General features: G+C 36.2%; 1 protein-coding gene across 7 annotated transcripts in view; it reads right to left on the reverse strand.

Moving 5' to 3' along the window:
* The window catches only part of Klhl32 (kelch like family member 32), a 188,317-nt gene that overhangs the window by 129,269 nt on the left and 38,214 nt on the right, over positions 1–20,834 (reverse strand). For 5 of the 7 annotated variants that reach the window (XM_040283122.2, XM_005338003.5, XM_078019588.1 and 2 more), the window contains exons 2-3: positions 15,988–16,075; positions 8,193–8,373 (exon numbers count right to left, since the gene is read on the reverse strand). In XM_040283122.2, coding sequence (XP_040139056.1) covers positions 8,193–8,373; positions 15,988–16,010 — 204 coding nt within the window. In that variant the 5' untranslated portion in view covers positions 16,011–16,075. Of the gene's footprint in view, positions 1–130; positions 158–8,192; positions 8,374–15,987; positions 16,076–20,834 lie in introns of those variants that run through there. The other 2 variants (XM_040283120.2, XM_021735074.3) reach the window with 2 other exon arrangements.

Consider the following 20,834-nt stretch of genomic DNA (forward strand, 5'->3'; position numbering starts at 1 on the left):
TGGATTCTCTAGCCATATTCTAATTTCTAACATACCTTGTTCTATTTCTTAATGATTCCTGTAAATGGATTTTGTAAAATTGAATGTTAACAAAATGTATGCATTTGACAGAAAATAATGATCAGCTTACCATATAATGCATTATTCATATCATGAGAGTGATACTGTAGTGCCTCTGTGATCTGTAGGATAAATTCAGAAATGAGAGAAAGAAAGGAACACAGCAGTGTGCAAACATGGAAGAATCAGCAATGCTGCTATTTTAACATAAATGTTGCATAATCATGGGACTCAGGAGTGCTTATTTGGCCTCAAGCAGAGTAATTAATCACAGGACAGGTGGGGCAGAATTGGCTGTGGAAAATATTGAACATCATGAAATTTAATTTTAGTGACACGGATGCACCAGTAAAATAATTTTGGAATAATGCTTTGCTATTTAGACCAGCAGTAGATATTTATATGCTTACAGTAGTTATCAAAACAGTGAACTAAATTGCTATAGATATTGAAGAGGTTATTTTACTATTCTTTTTTCTGAAAAGGAGATTTGATATATGTTACTCTCTGCTAATAATTAATTTTTAAGGACTCTTTGAATTAGACTATGACAATATTCCTGCAGAACAAATGAGTGAATCCTAGTTACAGCATCGAGTTCAGAGACTGTTCAGAACATGGCCAGAAAGCTGAGGCATGGGGTCTGAATGAAAAACAAAAACTGACTATTAAAACTCCTTTCATATTCCTCTAGTACTTGACAGTTTATAAGTACTTTTATTTTTATTATCAATTTTATTTTTAAGCTAATTCACGGGAAACATATTGAAGGCCCACAGAATCAATGGAGGTTAAAGAGCAGACTAAGAATAATGGCAGGAGGCTATGGGATTGGTGGCTAACAGAAAGATAACTGTTGACATTGTGCTGCTGCTTATCCTTAATTCAATAAACACTATGTATCTGCAGATGTGATTTCTGAGAATCAGAATGTTAATGAAGAATTTATAAAAATAAATAGCAAACAGCACGAATTTAGCAATGATTCCATTTATGTTTTAATGTCAGCAGTGTTATTAGCTTCAGGTCTTTACAGGACACTTTCTTAAAAAATAAGACAAACTAATGTCCAGAAACAGAATATACATACACAAATACACACAACACAAACACACACACAGTGGGTGCTCCTGGGGAGAAAATTCTGAGGAGCAGATTGGTGAGTGCCCACCAGCCCAACACAGCAAGAAATCAAAGCAGACAGCAACAGGGAGAATGGAGGTAGATGAACTATAGTGTGCCAGGAACTGCAGTGAGCTCTGAGAAGGCAAAGAACAGAAGAGCAAATAGCACCATGGCTTCAACCTCAAGAAACCTCTTAGAGTAGTTTTGATTTGCATTTCTCTAATTACTAGAGATATTGAACACTTTTTCATACATTTGTTGATCAAGTGTATATCTTCTTCTGAGAAGTATCTGTTCAGCTCCTTAGCCCATTTATTGATTGGGTTGGTTGTATTTTTTGTGTTAAGTTTTTTGAGTTCTTTATATGTCTTAGGGATTAGGTCTCTATCTGATGTGTGTGAGGCAAAAATTTGCTCCCAAAATATAGGCTCTCTGTTCACCTCATTGATTGTTTCTTTTGCTAAGAAGAAGTTTTTTTAGTTTGAGTCCATCCCATTTATTAATTCTTGATTTTTTTTCTTGTGCTTTAGGAGTCTTGCTAAGGAAGTCTGGGCCTAATCAGATGTGATGAAGATTTGTGCCTACTTTTTCCTCTATTAGGTGCAGGGTCTCTGGTCCAGTTCCTAAGTCTTTGATTCACTTTGAGTTTTGTGCAGGGTGAGAGATAGGGGTTTATTTTCATTTTACTGCATATGGATTTCCAGTTATCCCAGCATCATTTGTTGAAGAGACCATCTTTTCTGCAATGTATGTTTTTGGCACATTTGTCTAGTATGACATAACTGTCTCACACTATCAGAATGGCAGCTATCAAGAATACAGACAACAATAAATGTTGGCGAGGATGTGGGGGAAAAGGCACAGTCTTACAGTGTTGGTAAGACTGCAAATTGGTGCAACCATTCTAGAAAGCAGTATGGAGATTCCTTAGAAAACTTGGAATGGAACTATCATTTGACCCCGTTATCCCACTCCTGGATCTATACCCAAAAACCTTAAAATCAGCATACTATAGTAACGCAGCCACATCAATGTTCATAGCAGCTCAATTCACAATATCTATACTATGGAAACAATCTAGATGCCATTCAATAGATGAATGGATAAAGAAACTGTAGTATATACACACAATGGAATATTACTCAGCATTAAAAGAGAATAAAATTATGACACTTGCAGATAAATGGATGGAGTTGGAGAATATCATGCTAAGCCAAGTAAGCCAATCCCCCAAACCAAAGGCTGAATGTTCTCTCTGATAAGTGGATGCTGAACCATAATGGTAAGGGGGAGACATGGGGAAAATGGGGAAACTTTGATTGGGCAAAGGGGAGGGAGGGGTAGGAGGGTGCAGGGGGATAGGAAAGATGGTGGAATGAGATGAACATCATCACCCTAGGTACATGTATGACTGCACATATGGTGTGACGCTACATCATGTACAACCATATAGATTGTGCTGCAATTGTGTACAATGAATCAAAATGCATTCTGCTGTCATATATACCTAATTAAAATTAAATAGTTAATTTTTAAAAGAAGAAAGAAAGAAACCTCTTCATATACACAGCCTTTCCCTGTTGCTTCCTCAAGGATACAGCTTCCTTCAAAATGCCTTGCAGCTGCTCTCTTCCTAGCATCCTCCATACCTCAGGTCTGTGGGCAGCATTAGCATCTCCTTGCTCTCATTATCCTTGACCTTGAGCCAGGGCTTTGCGTGTCACTCCTGTTATTCCTCTCCTTCACTGTCAATTCTACCTCCTCTAAACCACTCCTAAGCACATTCTCTTCTCCCTAGCTATCTGCTCCTCACTTAGTTCAGACCACCATTAGCTCTTTCATAATTGCTTTTTTTGGCCCCTATATGAATTATTTAAATTTGAACCTCCTTTATTTTTAAAATAAAGATCATAATATTAGTTCCAGCTTACAGGTTTCTTCAAAGGACGAAATGAGTTGATACACATAAAACATTTAGAATAAATGCTTGGAGCATAATAAATGCTTAATTAATGGTAGTTATTATTACTGTTATTAACGATTGAGAATACTGAGGGACAAAAGCAAAGCTTAAGCCTAAAACACCATTCCAAACCTCAAAATCCTGTAAGCAATTACATTATGTAGCAGTCATTTGTTCACTTATCTGTATCTCCCAACAGACTATGAATCCATTTGGTGTCTAGAAAATAGCAGGTATGTAACAAATACTTATTGAATTGAAAAAAAATTATTTCTAATTATATAATAATGGACTTTTATGCCATTCAATGAAGTAATGACTAGGGAATATGATTACAGAAATGCATGGCACATAGATTTTGCTTTTTAATATCATGGTTTGATGCCCTTCTCTCAAGTCTAAAAATTACACAGGCAGAAGTACACTCTGGCTCTAACAGAAAAAGAAGCTCAAATATTTAACTTTCCAAATGTCATATTTGAATCACTTTACCAACACATATATGAAGCTACATTAGATAGCCAAGACATCTGCTTCCTTGGCCAGAAAGTGCAGGCGTTCGTGGGGATTTAAGCTGGAGACAGCAGATATAAAACAACAGCTTTCAGAACCTACAGGGTAGCCTGTAGCCCAGGGATGCCCATGTTGGAGCCCTGAAATTTACATGCTCCCTACAAGGGTCAATGGGGCTTCCAAAAATAAGGGATAAAAGGCTCACCTTTTACACACTTTCTAGATCACAAGGCCCCTAACTCTCTTGTTATATCTGATTCAATTCACTTGTGTTCAACTGTACTTTTATGGGCTTTATTAGTCCTTGGCTAGTCACAGTCCCCCTCAGAAATGTTACTGGCAAAGTGACCACAACCCATAGTACATAATATTTAATTCTTTGAAGGAGATAAAGGGAGTACCTTACATATGACTTTAGGGAAAAGTAGAGGATGGTTAAGATCAGGTATTGTGCATGCCAGTACCCTTGTTGTTGGCTGTGATAAACCTTAGAAGATAGAGTAGATTGAGAAGCCAATAGGAAATTACAGGTGCAAAGCTGAGAGTGCAAAGATCCAGAGGTATCTGGAGAATGGTGTTGCCACCACACTGAATGAGCAAAAGACAACAAAGGGTCAGATGAATGATACCTAATGGTCTGGAAGGTCATCCCAGGGGTCTGGCAGCAGACAGTCAGGTGGAAGTAAATCACACAGTCCTGCACCAGGATTTGGAAAGGAACAATCAGAGGAGAAGAAAAGATAAGTGGTTACAGGAATGTTCTAAGAAGAGAGAAGGGGTGTCAGATTAAAAAGTGAAAAGACAGGAAAAGATGGAATCAAAGGTTATTCTGGCAAATCAAAAGGTGAGTGAAGCTGTGGCCAGCTGAGCATAAAGATGAATTGAACTTTCTTCCCACTAACACCCAAGCATGGCACAGCCAAGAGTCACAGGTTAGCCAAAGAAGAGACACTGTTCATGTTTATTCAAATTCAGCTGTGCATTAGTCACTGAGCTGAGTGATTTATTTACCTTATTTGTTCCCATTTAAATCTCTATATAACCCATTAGAGAGCTCTGTTTGATGGTCATCAATTTAGATCAATTTAAAAAACAAAAGGTGCACAGCAATAAAAAGACCTTCCTGTATTCGTAGCATAGATGGTGAAGAGGATGAATTACTCAGAAAACGTTGTTAATGGAAAACTTGCTATTTGCCAAGCATGGTGGGAAACAATGGCGAACAGACAGATACAGGTAGAGTCCCTGATTCAAACTCAGACCTGACTTCTAAGTCTATTCCTTTCTTCTTTTACCACTGCTCTGCTCTCTCAGAAAAGAAGTTCCTGCTGTGATTCAGTTACAGCATCTGACTAATGCCATGCTGTGCCCACACAATTGAAATTGTCGATAATCTTAATTCTTAAAGTCATTATTTTTTACTCAAGAATGTGATTTTAAACCTTTAAAATGTTGATGATCACAGGAAGTCACAGTACTTTGTGCTGAACTGCTCATTCATTATTCATATTTTAAGCAAGCAAAACTGATGTTAACTCTCAGACCAATATAAGAAAATGGTTTACATCAAAGTTTGAGCCTTCTCCCTCTGAGAGTCCCAGCTTCTTGAACAGAACAAGAAGTACTTAAGCTTTAAAATAATTTTCTAGATATCAGAGTATGGAGTACAAAAATGTAACTTGTATCAAAGTACTTAATTAACTTCAAAGGATTACACTAGAAGGAAAACTCCAAGAGTCATTTGTATATTTTAAATACTCAAGATATTAAGAATTGAAATATACATGGAACTCTATGATAATTAGAAAACATTTCTTCATTCACTTAATAAATATTTATTGATCACTTACAAAGAGATTTACAAAGACAACTTTATCATTGTTATGAGATACTCAGAAATTAGTACAACAGGATATTGTTTCTAGGTTTTATATGGGTACAGCACAAGACACAAGGAAACAAATATAATTCTAGTCCAGGACATGTGGCTGTTGGAAAACAGTTCTCCAAAGGTCTCTAGCATTTCTGCATATATTGTGAATAGACCAATGACTATCCTTTGTTTTGAATTCTATTTTCAAGTATGTTTCTATAGCCAACAGCCTTGAAAGACAGAGGGTTATAAAAGTCCAGAGCATAGGGCAGGTTTGCTCAAAATTCTTGATATAGTATCTCTGCAGAGTGAAGTGTGGGAATGCTTACTGTCCAGTATGATGAAGTCTCACTCCAGAGCAAAGGGTGGACATATTGACTACTCATCATAAAAGATCACTATTCCGGGGCTGGGGTTGTGGCTCAGGGGTAGAGTGCTTGCCTACCAAGTGTGAGGCACTGGGTTCAATCCTCAGCACCACATAAAATAAAGACATTGTATCCATCTATAACTAAAAATATTTAAAAAAAAAAAAAAAGATTGCTATTCCCTGAGCTCAATTGATCCTCTCCTATACCACAATCTATTCAGTATAGCAACACAACCGGCTCTTTTTAATTGGTACTTTTTAGTTATACATGATAATAGGATCCATTTTGACATAATTATAAAAACAGGGAATATAATTTGTTTTAATTCAGTCCCTAGTACTTCCCCTTCCCTTTCCTTCCTCCTACCCACGATTCCCTTCTCTCTATTCTACTGACCTATTATTTACTTATAGTGTTTTTTTAGTTACTGTCCACACATGTACATGATTGTGAGATTCACTGTGGTATATTTATATATGTACATAGGAATAGACAGTGGAATGAATCTGACATAATTTTCCTAAGTACATGTATGAATTCGCCACAGTGAATCCCACCATTGTGTATATCCATAAGAAGGGGGTCCTAAATATAAAATGGATTTTGCTGTCATATATAACTAAGAAGAATAAAAAATACAATTAAATAATTTAATTAAAAATAAAAAAGTTAGATTAAAAACCCAACAGGCAGAGATCTAAGTGGACAGAAGTTAAGCACCAAGAAGACTATATTATAGTCTAAGAGATGACAAAACTCATATTACATAACATGCACACAATTCAAAGTATTTTATTGTTTCAAAAACCCTCTGAATAATAAAACTTCTCTGGAAGACTAATACCTGACAATGTGAGAGTACATACATGGATCACTATATTAACTGAACTAAAAGGTCACTTCACAGATAAAGTACTCGGCTTCATTTTGGAGTTTTGAATCAAATCCCTATTTTTTTTATTCTAGAAACAGAAATTTCAATTAATTACCTCTTTTCCTTAACATTACTCAGTTTTGTCACATTTAAAAGGATTTCTTTTATCATTTGGAATCTTTGAAAATTCTCTAACACTACTAGTTGCAATGGAGTGCAGTTGATGTTGTCTCTAAACATGAAACACAAAATCATTATGGGAAATATCCAAATTAACCAAAGGATTTCCATGAGTCTGGGTTGGTTTTTATATCACTTAGAGACTTTGGTGAAGGACTTTAAAAAACAAATCACAATTAAATCTGTATTCCCATGCATATAGACTTATTATGTTTCAAAAATATTGGTCACAAATTAACAAAGTAACATTAAAAATAAATTTTATAAGAACCTAAAAATGAATATTTAAGAATTAATACTTCAAAAAAATCAGTACCTAGCTAATAATTTTCCAGGTTGTCCTTTTTATAATCAAATAAGAGAGAGAATAGCATAAGAATTAAACATGACTTTCAGTTTCGTATCTGCCAATTAGGAACTGTATGATTTGTTATTTACTTTCTGATTTATTACAAATTATTTAACCTTTGAGATCCAGTTTCCTTACACATAAAATGGTGATTTTAATAGTACTCATCTGCATTTGAACGATGGGTTTTATGAGGATTAAATGAGATATGCATATAAAGTCCTTGTCTGCCAAAAGCACAGGAAATGCTAAATGAATGGCACTTAATCAGCTATAAACATACTATACACTTTCTTCTCCCCAAAAAGATCATCAGAGCCTACATATCATTAGTAGCTGGAAATCGAACTCCCGAGTTCTACTAAACAAAACAATATATCTTACTCAGTCACATGTGTTTTATGAGACCAATTGCAATTCTGTGCCAGGAGCGAATAATTAGAAAACATCGGCAACATATATAGAGCATGCATAAAAATATACAAAAATCAGAAACACTACATTTATTTAGGAACTTCTTTAAAAAGAAGTTGTTTTACAGATTGTTCTTGTCCTTAATCTAGGAACATCCCTCCCCTGGCCCACACCCCCATATGGAGAACTACAATACCACATTTTCTAATGAGGGTAAAGTACCAGATACCCCTTGGCTCAGATGTGAAAGACATCTCTGTCCTCCATAGGGATAAACAGCCATGTATCCAGATATGGATGTATCTCAATGGGCCCCCAGATCTCATTTTTCCCAGGGAAAAAACATACGTGACCAATATTTGCAATTCTGGAGACACATTCTAGTTGGTTCATGCTTGAGTGACAGATCAGGAAACACTGTCATTCTTGGTTTACTGATATCCTAAGTCAAACAAACTACCTTAACTTACCCGAAAGTAGTCACTGCATGCTGCCAGGACTGCCTTGTGAGCATGGAATTTCTGTTCCTCAGCAATCAAGGTGACATCGCAGAGGATGCCGTCACTTCTCTGCTGATTCAGCGCTGCCAGGACGCTGTCATTGTGAGATTCTGAGTGGCAGAGCCTCTGGCCTGTCAGCATTTCTTGAATACTACAAAGGAGAACAATCAAGTGAACTTTTTTCCTCTCAACAGCCCTGCTTCCTGGATGCTATCCCATCTTTCCACCCTGATGGAAGGAACTTGGCTTCCAGTGCACTGAATTTGACCTTCACGTTCATACTTTTTTTTTAAAATCCCTCTGTGCTATGTTCTTTTTAAAAAATATTTTTTAGTTGTAGATGAACACAATACCTTTATTTTACTTATACTTATTTTCATATGGTGCTGATGACCAAACCCAGTGCCTCACACATGCTAGGCAAGTGCTCTACCACTGAGCCACATCCCAGCCCTGTGCTATGTCCTTGTTTTCTTTTCTCTGATTCTTTCCTTTGTCTCATATTTTTATCTCCTTCTAGTGCCCCTCTTTCTAAGTTTGTGTTCATGTGTGTCCATCCATCTGTGTCTTCCTATTAGTCCATTTCCTGGATCTGTGAGCCTAATTCTAGGTCCTGATCCCCTCTGCATGTACACCTCTGAGTACAAAATTTGCTCTTGATGTGTTTGTGTGTGTGTGACTCTTTCCAATCTGTGACTCCTGCTCTAACTGATTCTTTCTCCAGCTTTGTAACTTAAGATGTGCCCCCTCAAGACATAATACTTCATTAATAAATGCAGGAAAAGTGAGCAAATGCTGATTAGGGGAAAAAAAGAGCTACAGGTTATGAAACCCTGTTTCTGGACAGCAAATTCTACTTAAAGCAGGGTAAAGACAGCAAAAGGATGGATGAGCATTGCCTCTCCTGTGCTGATAATTCCTGCATCCAGTCCCTCCTACTCAGTGTACAAGGGCTGCTCAGGAAAAGCACAGAGTGGCCACCAGCCTTGCCTTCATGGCTGGTTTATTGACAGGGTTCTGCCCAGCAGGTGCACCGGTTGCCTGGTACATTACATGAAGCACAAATCACCACCTTAAAACTAACTAAATGCTTCCCATGAAATTCCAGAGTGCAGGCAGTAAGCTCTATTGGACATTTTCAACTGGGAAGCCTCAGAAATGTCAGAACTGTGGAAAGAGAATAACTTGACAGAAGGTGATGATATAGGAAGCTCTCGTGGGAAGGTGGGTGGATTGTTTTTAGTTGAAATGTGGCAGTGAGTTTTGAAATGGTAACTGTCACTGAACAATCATCTAGTGGCTCTAGCTCTAGGAACACTTAAAATCAGTAATTGAAAACCATGTTCAGAAACATAAATAATTTTTATAAGTTCCTATGTAAAGCCTAGAATGGAGATTAATCGTCCTCATTCAGTTAAAGAAATGAGGAAACAGAATGGTAACAGAAAAATTATAACAGCTAACTACATCTTTAGAAAGTCTTTGAAAAATCTTTCCTAAAAGGATGATACTTTTGTGTATTTAACCAACACAATGCTTATACCACATTCAGCGAACTCTTCTTAGAGATTTATAATTATTAATTCATTCAACTTTCATAATAGCCCTAGGATGCAGGTAGTATTGTTAGCTCTATTTTACAGATAAAAAAAACCCAAAGTTCAAGAGCAGGAATTGTTTTTTAAATTTTTAATTTTTTTTAGTTGTAGATGGACACAATACTTTTTATATTTTTCATGTGGTGCTGAGGATCAAACCCAGTGCCTCACGCATGCCAGGCAAGCACTCCACCACTGAGCCACAACCCCAGCCTGAGAGCAGACATTTTGAAAACATAACACTGAGAGTTATTCCTTCTTTTGCTTAAAAAAATCTGTAAATATGAGCTCCAAAATGTATGCCTGAGGGGGACAAAGGGTACAAAAGTCCCAAATAATTTTATATTTATATTATGCATAATAATCAGAAAATCAGCCCTTTAGAATAATATACATGAATATAATAACAGGAGATCATAGATGTTTGAAATCATGCTTTAAAAACATTAATTTTTATACTGTGACTTAAAGTTTTGAGCTAGAATGTAGATTTTTATTGCAATCTTAGAAAATGTATTTAAAACTTTCATGAATTTTTCCCCCTTTCTATCTCTTAAATACTAAATAAATGGACTTTTTAAAATTTAACTAGCCATGGAATAGAATATATTAAAAAAATTTCCTTAAAATGTTTCCTTACTCATTTTCCAAATATAGTGCCACAATGCATGTCCTTATTATTAAGCCTAAATCAGTATTTGTATTTCATATATATGTAGAGAATAAATAAATTTTGCCAGGAAAAGAGCAGCTGTAAAATGAAATTTGGCAAAGGAGAAAGGTCTCCACTTTGAAACAATAGTGATGCTGCACAATTTCACAGGATCATTCAGCTTGGCTTGAAATATTCAAGCTTAAAGAAAATAACAAGCTAAATATTTAAGACAACACTTGGCACAAGATCCCAAATATTTTGGAACCAATATGTTAGAAATCTTTAAAAGCAGAAACAAATACTCCAACATTTGGCAAGAAATAAAGGCCCACTAATCAACAAGTCAATATTGTATTCCGAAAGTAACTTCCCACTCAATTCTCAGATACAAATCTGCAAAAGACTTCAACCCTCCAGTGTAAAGGAGCATGTGGCCAATGAACACTGCTGGAAGGTGACAAGCCCACTTTACCAAGTAATAATCATAAGCCAGGGAGGAGAGGAATCAAAGTCTGCCATGTACCAAATTTTAATTAACTGATGAGCAGATACTTACTTGCGATTAGCTCTCTGTCAGCATCTATAACACATCAAATTAGCAAACTACACCATTCAATTTAGAGGAATTTCCTTTTACTATCTGGGAAACAAAAGAAAAAAAAACATATCCTAAAACTTCCTAATTCCTAGAAAAATACATGAAGAAGCAACTATATTTCTCAAGGGAATACAGATTTGAGTGTCAAAGGAGAACAATCAAGTTCTGAGAAAAATGTTCCATGAAAGAATTGTTGCCACCTCAAAATTCACAGGTAGTGCTGTGGCCTACCTCACCCAATGCAACTCAGTGTCCTTTTCTATAGCCTGCCTTACCCAATGCAACTCAGTGTCCTTTTCTATGGCCTGCCTTACCCAATGCAACTCCAATGTCCTTTTATACAAGAACCCAATGAATTGCACTGTTTCATATGAGAGCCACTAGTCACACATAGCTCCATAGGTGGCTCGCAAATTAAAATGTGATGTTAGTGTAAGATCTATACAGGATGTCAAAGATGGTATGAAAAAAGAATGAAAAATATCTCATTAATGTTTTAATATTGATTACATGTTTAAATTATTATAGTTTGGGTATATTTGGTTTATATAAAATATATTAATTAATTAACATTAATTTGACCTGTTTATATAAAATAAATTAATTAATATTAATTTGACCTGTTGCTTTTTACCATTTTTTTTCTAATGTGACTACTTCAAATTATATATGCTTCCTATTTTGGTTCTATTGGGAAGTTCCTAGAAAGCTATGTTCCTTTATCTCTTTTCATCTGAAGCCTACTAGGACTTCCAGTGACCCCAATCAGGCTCATGAGCCGAGGCTGGGCCTGGTGCAACAGTGAGAAGCCTAGACTCCCTGAGCTACACATTGCTTTTTAGTAACATCAGGGAGCAACCACTTGATTGACTGTATGTCAGCATCAGTAATGGGGAGATTAATAAGTGAGGTCTTGGGGAATAGTAGTATTCATGACTTTAAGCCTATAACCTTCATTCTTGGATGGATGGCAAAAACTGATAAATTGAATGCAGAGCACAAAATTCATAACAATGTACACCCTACTCACAGCAAGTCACTGCATTAGTGCAAGTCACTAACTCCATTCAAAAAGGGAATATTTTTCATCACAGAAATCCCACAGGGTCTCATTTTCATAGAATAAAATTGACTGAGTTCTATCACTTTTTATGTTATAAATTCCAAAATGGCTATGTGGTTTTAAACATCTGCATTTCAAATTTGAAAATTCAACTGAATTTCTATATCAGTGTTTGCCTACTACTTCTATATACAAGAACATGCCAGTAGTCTTCAAGTAAGGGTCCCAATAAGATGTTATACTCTTACATGTCAAAAATAGCCAAGTAGTATAAACAGCCTTAATCCTTTCTTTTTCCTTACATTAATACAAAAATAATCCTACTTATTTATCTGGGCAGGCTGCTAAAAGTAATGGAACTTAATCTTATTTTTTATGAAATATTTTATAAATTTTTATGATTCTACAATTGATAGCAATGGCCATTATAATAGCAAAAAGAGATCATGGAGAATGGTTAAGAAATGCTAAACAGAAAGGAACTTAATTGTAAATGAACAGTTTTGTATCCTTCCTTGCCTCATTCATTGATCCCACAAATATTTATTCAGCCTATTGGTAGCAGGGATAAAACAGTGAGCAAACTCAGATGTGGCAGCAGTCTAGTTTAGTTAGGCAGTTACACATTAATCAAGTAATCTGGCCTTCCTAAAGTTCCTGGAGGTGCAAGCTTAAGGACATAATAAATAACCTGGTAAAAGGATGAGAGGAAATTTTCCAGGCAAAAGAACAGCAAATGCTATGATCCTGTGGAATGGGGGAGAATGACCCTTACACAGTGTCTACAGATGGTTAATGGCTAGAACCCTGAGGAAAGGGGAGAGCCTGGTATAGGTGAGGCTAAAGAAGCAGAGGCTGGAGCCCATTCATGCAGGGTGTCTTGGTCAGGTTATCCTAAGAGCCATGGGAAGTCACAGAAAAGGTCACTCAAGCTGCAGTATCAAGAGAGGAAAGGGAGACCAGGCTAGACAAGAGCAGCTCTGGACTGCAGCTATAGTTCAGATGAGTTACGGACTTGGACCATGGACTGGAGTATGGGAATAGAGTTCCAGATGAATGGGTTTGAAAGCTATTCTGAGAGAAATATAGAGACATTGGTGATGGACTAAATATGGAGGTGAGAAGGAAGGAGGTCACCATGAAGATGCCTATATTTCTGTTTTATTCCCAGTTTAAAAGGATCTGAACTGCAGAGAAGAAGATGATAAATTTGGTTTGGGACATGTTAAGTTTGAGTTGTCTTTAAGACTCCCAAGAGCAGATGTCAAATATATAGTTTGATTCATGGATGGAGCTCAGAAAGAAGTCTTGGCTAGAGATATAATCTATGGCTTATGTGCACAGAGGGGTAGCAGAAGCACAGCTCTGTCTCAAGAACACACTTTGATAACAAACAAGTCACCAAGAAAATAAGAAAGATGGAATTTAAAGCAGATAAGCAATATTGGGCTTAGTTGTAGAAAAAGATTGCCCCTTGAATAGCAAGGAATAAATAGGTGGCCCACAAACACATACTAAACCTCTGGGCATGTTTTTAGGCGTGAAATACAGATAGTGTGGCTCATCTGAATAAGAGCTTTTTTCAGATAAATGCATGAAAAATATCAGGAATGCAAGAAATTAAGGATTTAGCAAGAGTTATAGAATATAAACTGTTTAAGAAGGAAAATGAGGAGAAGAAATGTTTGATTGTGGGTTAAAACAAAATAGCAGGGCCAGTAGGTGAGACAGTGTAGTGATGTCACAGTGCAGTCCTAATGGGGGTAAATAAATCAGCAAGCCAGGAGAGGAGGTTCTGGAAGAGTAAAGTGGCTGGTGTATCGATTTTGAAAATGAAGCAATTACAAATGACAAGGCCCAAGGTGTGACCATAGGAGTGGGTGGTTCAGTGGAAGGAGAAGAACATTTTTGGAGACAAGCAGGTTGAAGGTCCAAGGACCATGCAGCTGAAGAGATCTTCCATGCTGACACTGAAGACCCTGAAAGGTTATAAAGGGAAAGCTGCAAGCCAGGTGCCAGGGTTCTCAGTGAATAAGGGAAAATGACCTTGACTAAAGTGAGGAAGAGAATCGAATAAGAGAGCTCAAGAGTACTACCTTCAGAACAGCATGTCTTTGTCATGGTCTTCTTGAACAACTCGGCTAAGGATTAATGATTTAGAAACAAAGCTGAGAACAATCTCTCCACTCATCCTTGAAATATGTGGAATGTGATAAAATAAATAATGTTGCCACTTTAGAGGGCTACAAGAGAAGCGATCCTCAGGGAGAACAGTTTCAAGGAAGTCATGAGGTAAACAGAGCTTTTGGAATGGGGGACTTGATACAACTGAACATTTAATCATGTTGCAACAAACAATTCTACTTGACATGATGGAAGAGTAAGAGATGAGAAGGGAGGGTTCTGGGTCAAAGCATAACAGGAGAGAACATTATAATAGAGATGAGATGTTGTACTATAGATGACAGATGATGCTAGAATGGACATTGGTTAATAAAAACAGGAATGACAAATTGAACGTCAGCATCATTTTGAGAATGCACACTGATAATGGTAATCAGAAATAAATGTCTTGGCTGAGGTGGTGGCAAATAGATACCATAGTCCCCATGTGCTATATTGGTTGGTGACTAGATTCAGGTAGGGTTTCTCAACTGTAATACTACTGACATTCTGAGCTAGAATGGTTTTTGCTGTGGGGAGTTGTCATATACATTGTATGATGTTTAACAGGATTCTTGGCCTCTACCTACTAAATGCCAATCATACCCCACTCCTGTAGATAACCCAAAATGTTGCCAGATGTTGCACAATATACCCTCATTCCCCATTGAGTAAAACTGACCAAGTGCAGCAGACTCATGTGGGAAGAGCAGAGGCATTACACTTGCTATAGCAATGCCAGCATTTCTGAACACATTCTTGGAACTAGTCACCTTTAATAACTTCAAAGTCATGGAAAAAAGCTGGTATCATTATTTAATAGATATGCTCAATTCTTAATATTAAAACGTATTCTTAATGTTTATCACATGTCTTATTCATTGCTCTGAAGACCTTTTGACTATTTCCTTGAGGATGATAAAGATTTGCCTCCAATGAGAATATGCCAAGTGCACTCTCTTGGCTCCCACTGTTTCTGGAACATGCCAAGCTACTCCTTCCACTCCAGATCTCAGGTCATAGAGCACTTCCTCAGAAAGGCATTCTTATTGTATTTATCCTGTACTTTTCCTTCAGAGCATTTTTTCACAACTATATTTTCATTGCTGATGGTGTGATTATTTAATGTCTATTTCTTCCATGGAATAGCCGTTTCATGAGGGCAGGTACCTTATCTGTTTTATTCATAGCCGGGTCCTCTGAACCAAGTAGTGCTTGGCTCAATAAGTATCTATTTAAAAAGTGAATTATTAAAGGAAAATGTTATCAAGATGTTGAGAGTAAGCATTGCACTCCCCAACGTGATTGCTTTAAATCATTTTAAAGCCATATTCATTGGGGATAATATTCATACATGTGCATAGTTTTCTGAATTGTTTGAAAAAATCATATACCTTTGTGGTGGTGTACTTTTTGTTTGAGGGAAGTTATTATTGCAAATAAGAAAAAGAAAAAAAAAAGAAAAAAAAGTAATAGCATTCAAAGAACCACGAAAATTCTTCAGGTTATTGACCAACAGCTAGTGTTTAGACCTGTGCCATCACACCAAAATCATAAAAGCTTTCACTGGTTGGTTTATTCCTTCAAATATGTGTTCAGCCTCTGCTCTGTACTTGGTCCTGGAATGTGCAGTGTGACCATTTCAGGGCTCAATAGATGAAGCAAGGATGTCATCCTACAGTGTATACCTGAGGCAGCGTTCAGACGGCATTGTCTAGCTGGGTTCCTCAGGGTCTCAGTCTTAGAAGTTTGCAGAGGAATCAGCAAGCATTCCAGCTACATAAAAAGATAAGAAAGAAGAGCATATTGAGCTAAATGCAAAAAAGCACATTCTGGGTGTCCTGATGCTAATGTATTAGAGTCCTGAGGAGACGGCAGGAGAGCTCCATCGTTTGACATGTAACATTTTGATACCAGGCTCTTTTAACATGCAATGGTTCTAGATATTTTGAAATTTTTAAGCTTTTTCACATTATTCAAGGACAAGAAAGTCAAATATATTTGAGAGTCAATAATATTTAATAAAAGATTGAAATACAAAATAAAACATCAGATGGCCAAAGGGAAAAACTGATTTGATAAAAGAAATTTGATGATCTAAATCACTGATACTAGTTGACTTGTCCATCACAGAGATTTTACTTCCCTTCCAAACATGTTTAATGAAATTAAGTTAAAGTCAAGTACTTCTTGGCTAAGTGTTTACAGAAAGATGATTTTCTATTCAAGGAGCAGATTTCTGAAAACAAGATGAAAAAAAATGACATATAGAGGATGAAAATTAGCAGGAAATGAAGACTGGATTCTTACAGAATTAGCATAATTGGAATATGTAATAGGATGCAGTTGTCAGGCTTTAAATGGCTCCTTGTCTATATACACTTACTCACTTACTTCCTGCTCCCCACTCCTTGCCTTGGTTTTAAATCATTGATGTATCTCTAAACAGAAAAATAATTATTTAAACAGTCTGGGACCTGGTCCATGACTACACTTTACAACTCTCTCTAGAGGGTCTAGCTCCCATTTTCTAATACATCCAAGTAGCAAAATTAATTGCAATCTGGATAAGTTAAATAGGCTTCCTTCTGTCTCGATTTTATTTTGAAAAGCGAAAACAGGGTGAAAATGCCTACAAAAGGAAAATGCTAAACTGTGCCTATTTCTACTGATTTGTATAAAAAAAGAGAGCTACAATTTGCAATCTGACTAAAATACAGGATGTATTATATTGGACAGAAACCCTCAATTGGTATGATTGTATTTCATTGTTAGTGATTCAAACAGTTTTTAAACAATTGTATCTTTTAATTCTTATTTTCTTTTTTAATTATGGAAAACAAGATATCTATACTTTCATTTATTTCTAATGCAAGTTTTGATAAACCTAAAAGTGAACATCATTTTTAAATGATTCATGATGGGTGAGCAGCACAGGTGGTCAGAATGATTCTAGGTACATTGTTTAATTAGCTGAGACACTTGCTTAGCAACCCACTGTTGCTACAGTTTCCTTTCAGAATCCAGGTTATAAACTCGAGGCTGTTATATCCTAACACAAACACTAACAGAAATGGACACTTGAGCTTTAAAATTGCAAAGAATACCTTTTATTACAGGGAAGTGAAAAAGCTTAATCTATCTGAAAGCCCAATGTTTTGAAAACTCTTCCAATAATCAGATGAATGGAGAATACGGATCATAAAAGTTACATAATTAACAATTAAAGGACAAATCCAACTTGATATTTTTCAAATATTTCAAACATGATCATTGAAAATTATAAAATAAACTGCCTTCTATAGACACTTACTTTTTGGAGGCCAACTCACTAAATTATCTCTTCTCCAAAATTACCCACTGATAATCTGCTACATCCTGTAAAGCTTAGTGAAATGGATACCACTTTAAAGGGGAGTCAAAATGAGTTATGAAATCACCATTGAAAACATTTTCTTACTTTTTATTATTTACTATTTTTATATACATTATTTACTATTTAATTTGATTAAAGTCATAAATTTAGTTGGATTAAAGTTAAAATTTGTAGGCAAATGCACTCTTTTTATGGAAACATCCCTGACTACTCTCAGTTCAGTGTACATACAATATGGCTGGTTGTCCGTGCCAGCCATTTAGACCTCTTCTCCCTCAGCTAGCTTCCTTGCACTTTTTCACATGCCTGGAATGTGGATTTCTTCCTAATTCAAGATGCTCAACTTTTCCCATGAGCTCAGGGAAATACAAGACATCTCCTGTCTTTCCCCTCCCAAGAATCCACACTTGGATTCAGAGCTGGGCCAGCATGATAGAGCATTGAAGGGAAAGGCTCAGGTCCTCCAGGCACCCAGCTCCCAGGGCTGCTTGCGCACCTTCAGAAACATTAACTACATTTATCACAAACCCTAAGGGGAGTGCTGGGTGGGGTTGGCAGCATGGGGCATAACTCTTTTCCTATGAATTGAGAGTGACCACCTCAGTGGTCTCTTTCAAATAGTCCCCTAACAACTTTGTAACCCACTGGCAAGACGAAGATTCTCTTCTTGACCCAAATCCAGTCAGGCTCTTTTAAGTTCCCACCCCCCAGCAAATAGTCCCTGCCCATAGTCATATCTTCAAGAACTTTTACTCAACCACTGAATAAATAAAAAATATCACTTTAATGAACACAGAATTTATATTCTGAATATTTAGTCTCTGAATAGTAAAGGTGGCAATAAAAATAGTTAAGAAAATGTATACTACATATTTCAGTATCATTACATGAGCTTCTCAGTTCAGTTTAAGGAACTCAAGAAGGAAGGAGGGGATTTTTCTGTGCAGCATAACTACTTTAAAGAAAAAGGCAGGGAAGGGTACCAGAATATGCCATTCTAAACTATGGGTCTTTCATTAATGGCCATTTGAGAGTTAGCTGCTGCAGGAAAAACTCTAACAGGATACAAATTTTCCTTTTGTAAGGAGAAATTTCATTTACAAAGGACTGATGTATCATGGAGTCTCAGTAAATGTCAATGTGCACTTTCTTTTATTATTATATATACAATATGAATTCTATTGAGATTTTCCCAGGTGACAGGTATGTGGTTTAATTTTTACTTATGTTTTACTTTTTGCCAAAGTAGTTAACATGACAAGTACTAATCGTTTCATATCTTATTAATGATTTTTTAAAAGTACTACTTATTCCTGCTATCTGTAATTTATAGTAATTAAAGGGAATGATCACCAGTTATTAAACAAGTAGAAGTAAAATATAAGACATACAAAAGTGATACAATAGAAGAGTCCAGAGATATTTATTTATTTATTTAATTTTGGTCCCAGGGATTGAACCTGGGGCACTTAACCACTTCCCAGTCCTTTTTATTTTAAGACATAGCCTCAATTAAATTTCCAAGGCTGGCCTTGAACTTGCAATCCTCCTGCCTCAGCTTCCTGAGTTGCTGGGATTACAGGCATGTGCCACCATGACCAGTGAGTTCAGAGACTTTTATACTTATTATGAATTGTAGACATGGGTCATAACCACAAAAACATAGCCACATTAGATAATTTTCCAATATACTCAATGACTTCTCGATTCCAATTCAATATCTAATTAATATGCCTTGAAAGGAAATATTGCATCAAAGCATAAAACATATTGGGATATGTGCAATGGTCCTAGTCATTATTTTATTTATGTATTACATGAGATGACAATTTATCTTTAACTCTGGGATTTCTGTTTATCACATGAAGTGATACATTTTTAATATTAGTTCATTAGCATGTGATACCTAAAAAGTAATAATAGATGTTCCTTTTGTCTGAACAGCAAATATCCAAGGGTCCCCCACTGGCATATTTTCCTGTACAGAATGTGCATTCCTGAATATTAACAAGGATGCTTTCCATTTCAGAGATTGAAAACACCCAAGTTATTCCTCCAAATAAAAATTAGCAGGGCTTAACTGTCACAGTAAAAGTCCAATGCGTGATCAAAAGTTCAGTTTGCCACCTCAGTAGAAATTTAGGCCCAAAGAGTAAAATCGTCCCATTCTTACTTCCAAAACCCTACAACTCTTTTAATACAGAAAAGACTGATTATCTGGTCAGAGTGGTGATGCACACCTGCAATCTCAATGACTTGGGAGGCTGAGGAAGGAGAATATCCCTGGTATGAGGCCAGACTCAGCAACTAACTTAGTGAGGCCCTATCTCAAAATCAAAAATAAAAAAGGGTGGGGATGTAGATTGGTGATAAAGCACCCCTGGGTTCAATCCCTACTATCAAAAAAAAAAGACTTGATTATTCATAACATACTCCCTGAGATTATAACCTTGAAGCTTTCCTATTGAACAACTGATTAAAAATTTAACTCAAAAAATTTGAAAACAATGACTATTTCACCTAGTATCATTAATAAAATGTATTTTGATCTGTATTATAGTAAACAATGCTTTACATGAATGAACTGGTTTAATTCTCAGAACTTGATATAGAAAAGAATATTTTTTTCACTTTGTTGGTAAAAAATCTGTAGGAAAGGAACTCAACAAAAGTCACAGAACTAAGAATTGGTACTGTCAAAGATCAAAACTGGGTCTGTTTGAACAGATAATTTTTAATTTCTGCTAGGGTTACATCCTGATAAGCCCATTGTAAACCAAAAATATCTTGAAAATTCACTTAGGAAACTTAACCTACTCCACCATAGGTTAGTAACTGCAGAAAAATGACTGCTCACCCTCCTGAGCCCACCACTGACTGAGGGCTGCAACCTGGCATCCTGAAAGTATACTATAGTATATCACTATCCTGGGAAAGTATCACAATTCAAAATACAGTTTCTACTAAAGGTACATCCCTTTCATGCCATAGTTAAATTTTTAAAAAATGTAAATTGAACATTTATTCATCTGCAATAGTCTGCATTCTGAATTGTTCTGCTCTAATCCCAAATTGTATTAAAACCATAAAACTACTACTTTCAAAGACATCTAAAATAATAAAAATAAGTTATATGAAAATTACAGAAGAAATATAGTC

Source organism: Ictidomys tridecemlineatus, chromosome 8, assembly GCF_052094955.1.
Source record: "Ictidomys tridecemlineatus isolate mIctTri1 chromosome 8, mIctTri1.hap1, whole genome shotgun sequence".
NCBI classification, from domain to species: Eukaryota; Metazoa; Chordata; class Mammalia; order Rodentia; family Sciuridae; genus Ictidomys; species Ictidomys tridecemlineatus.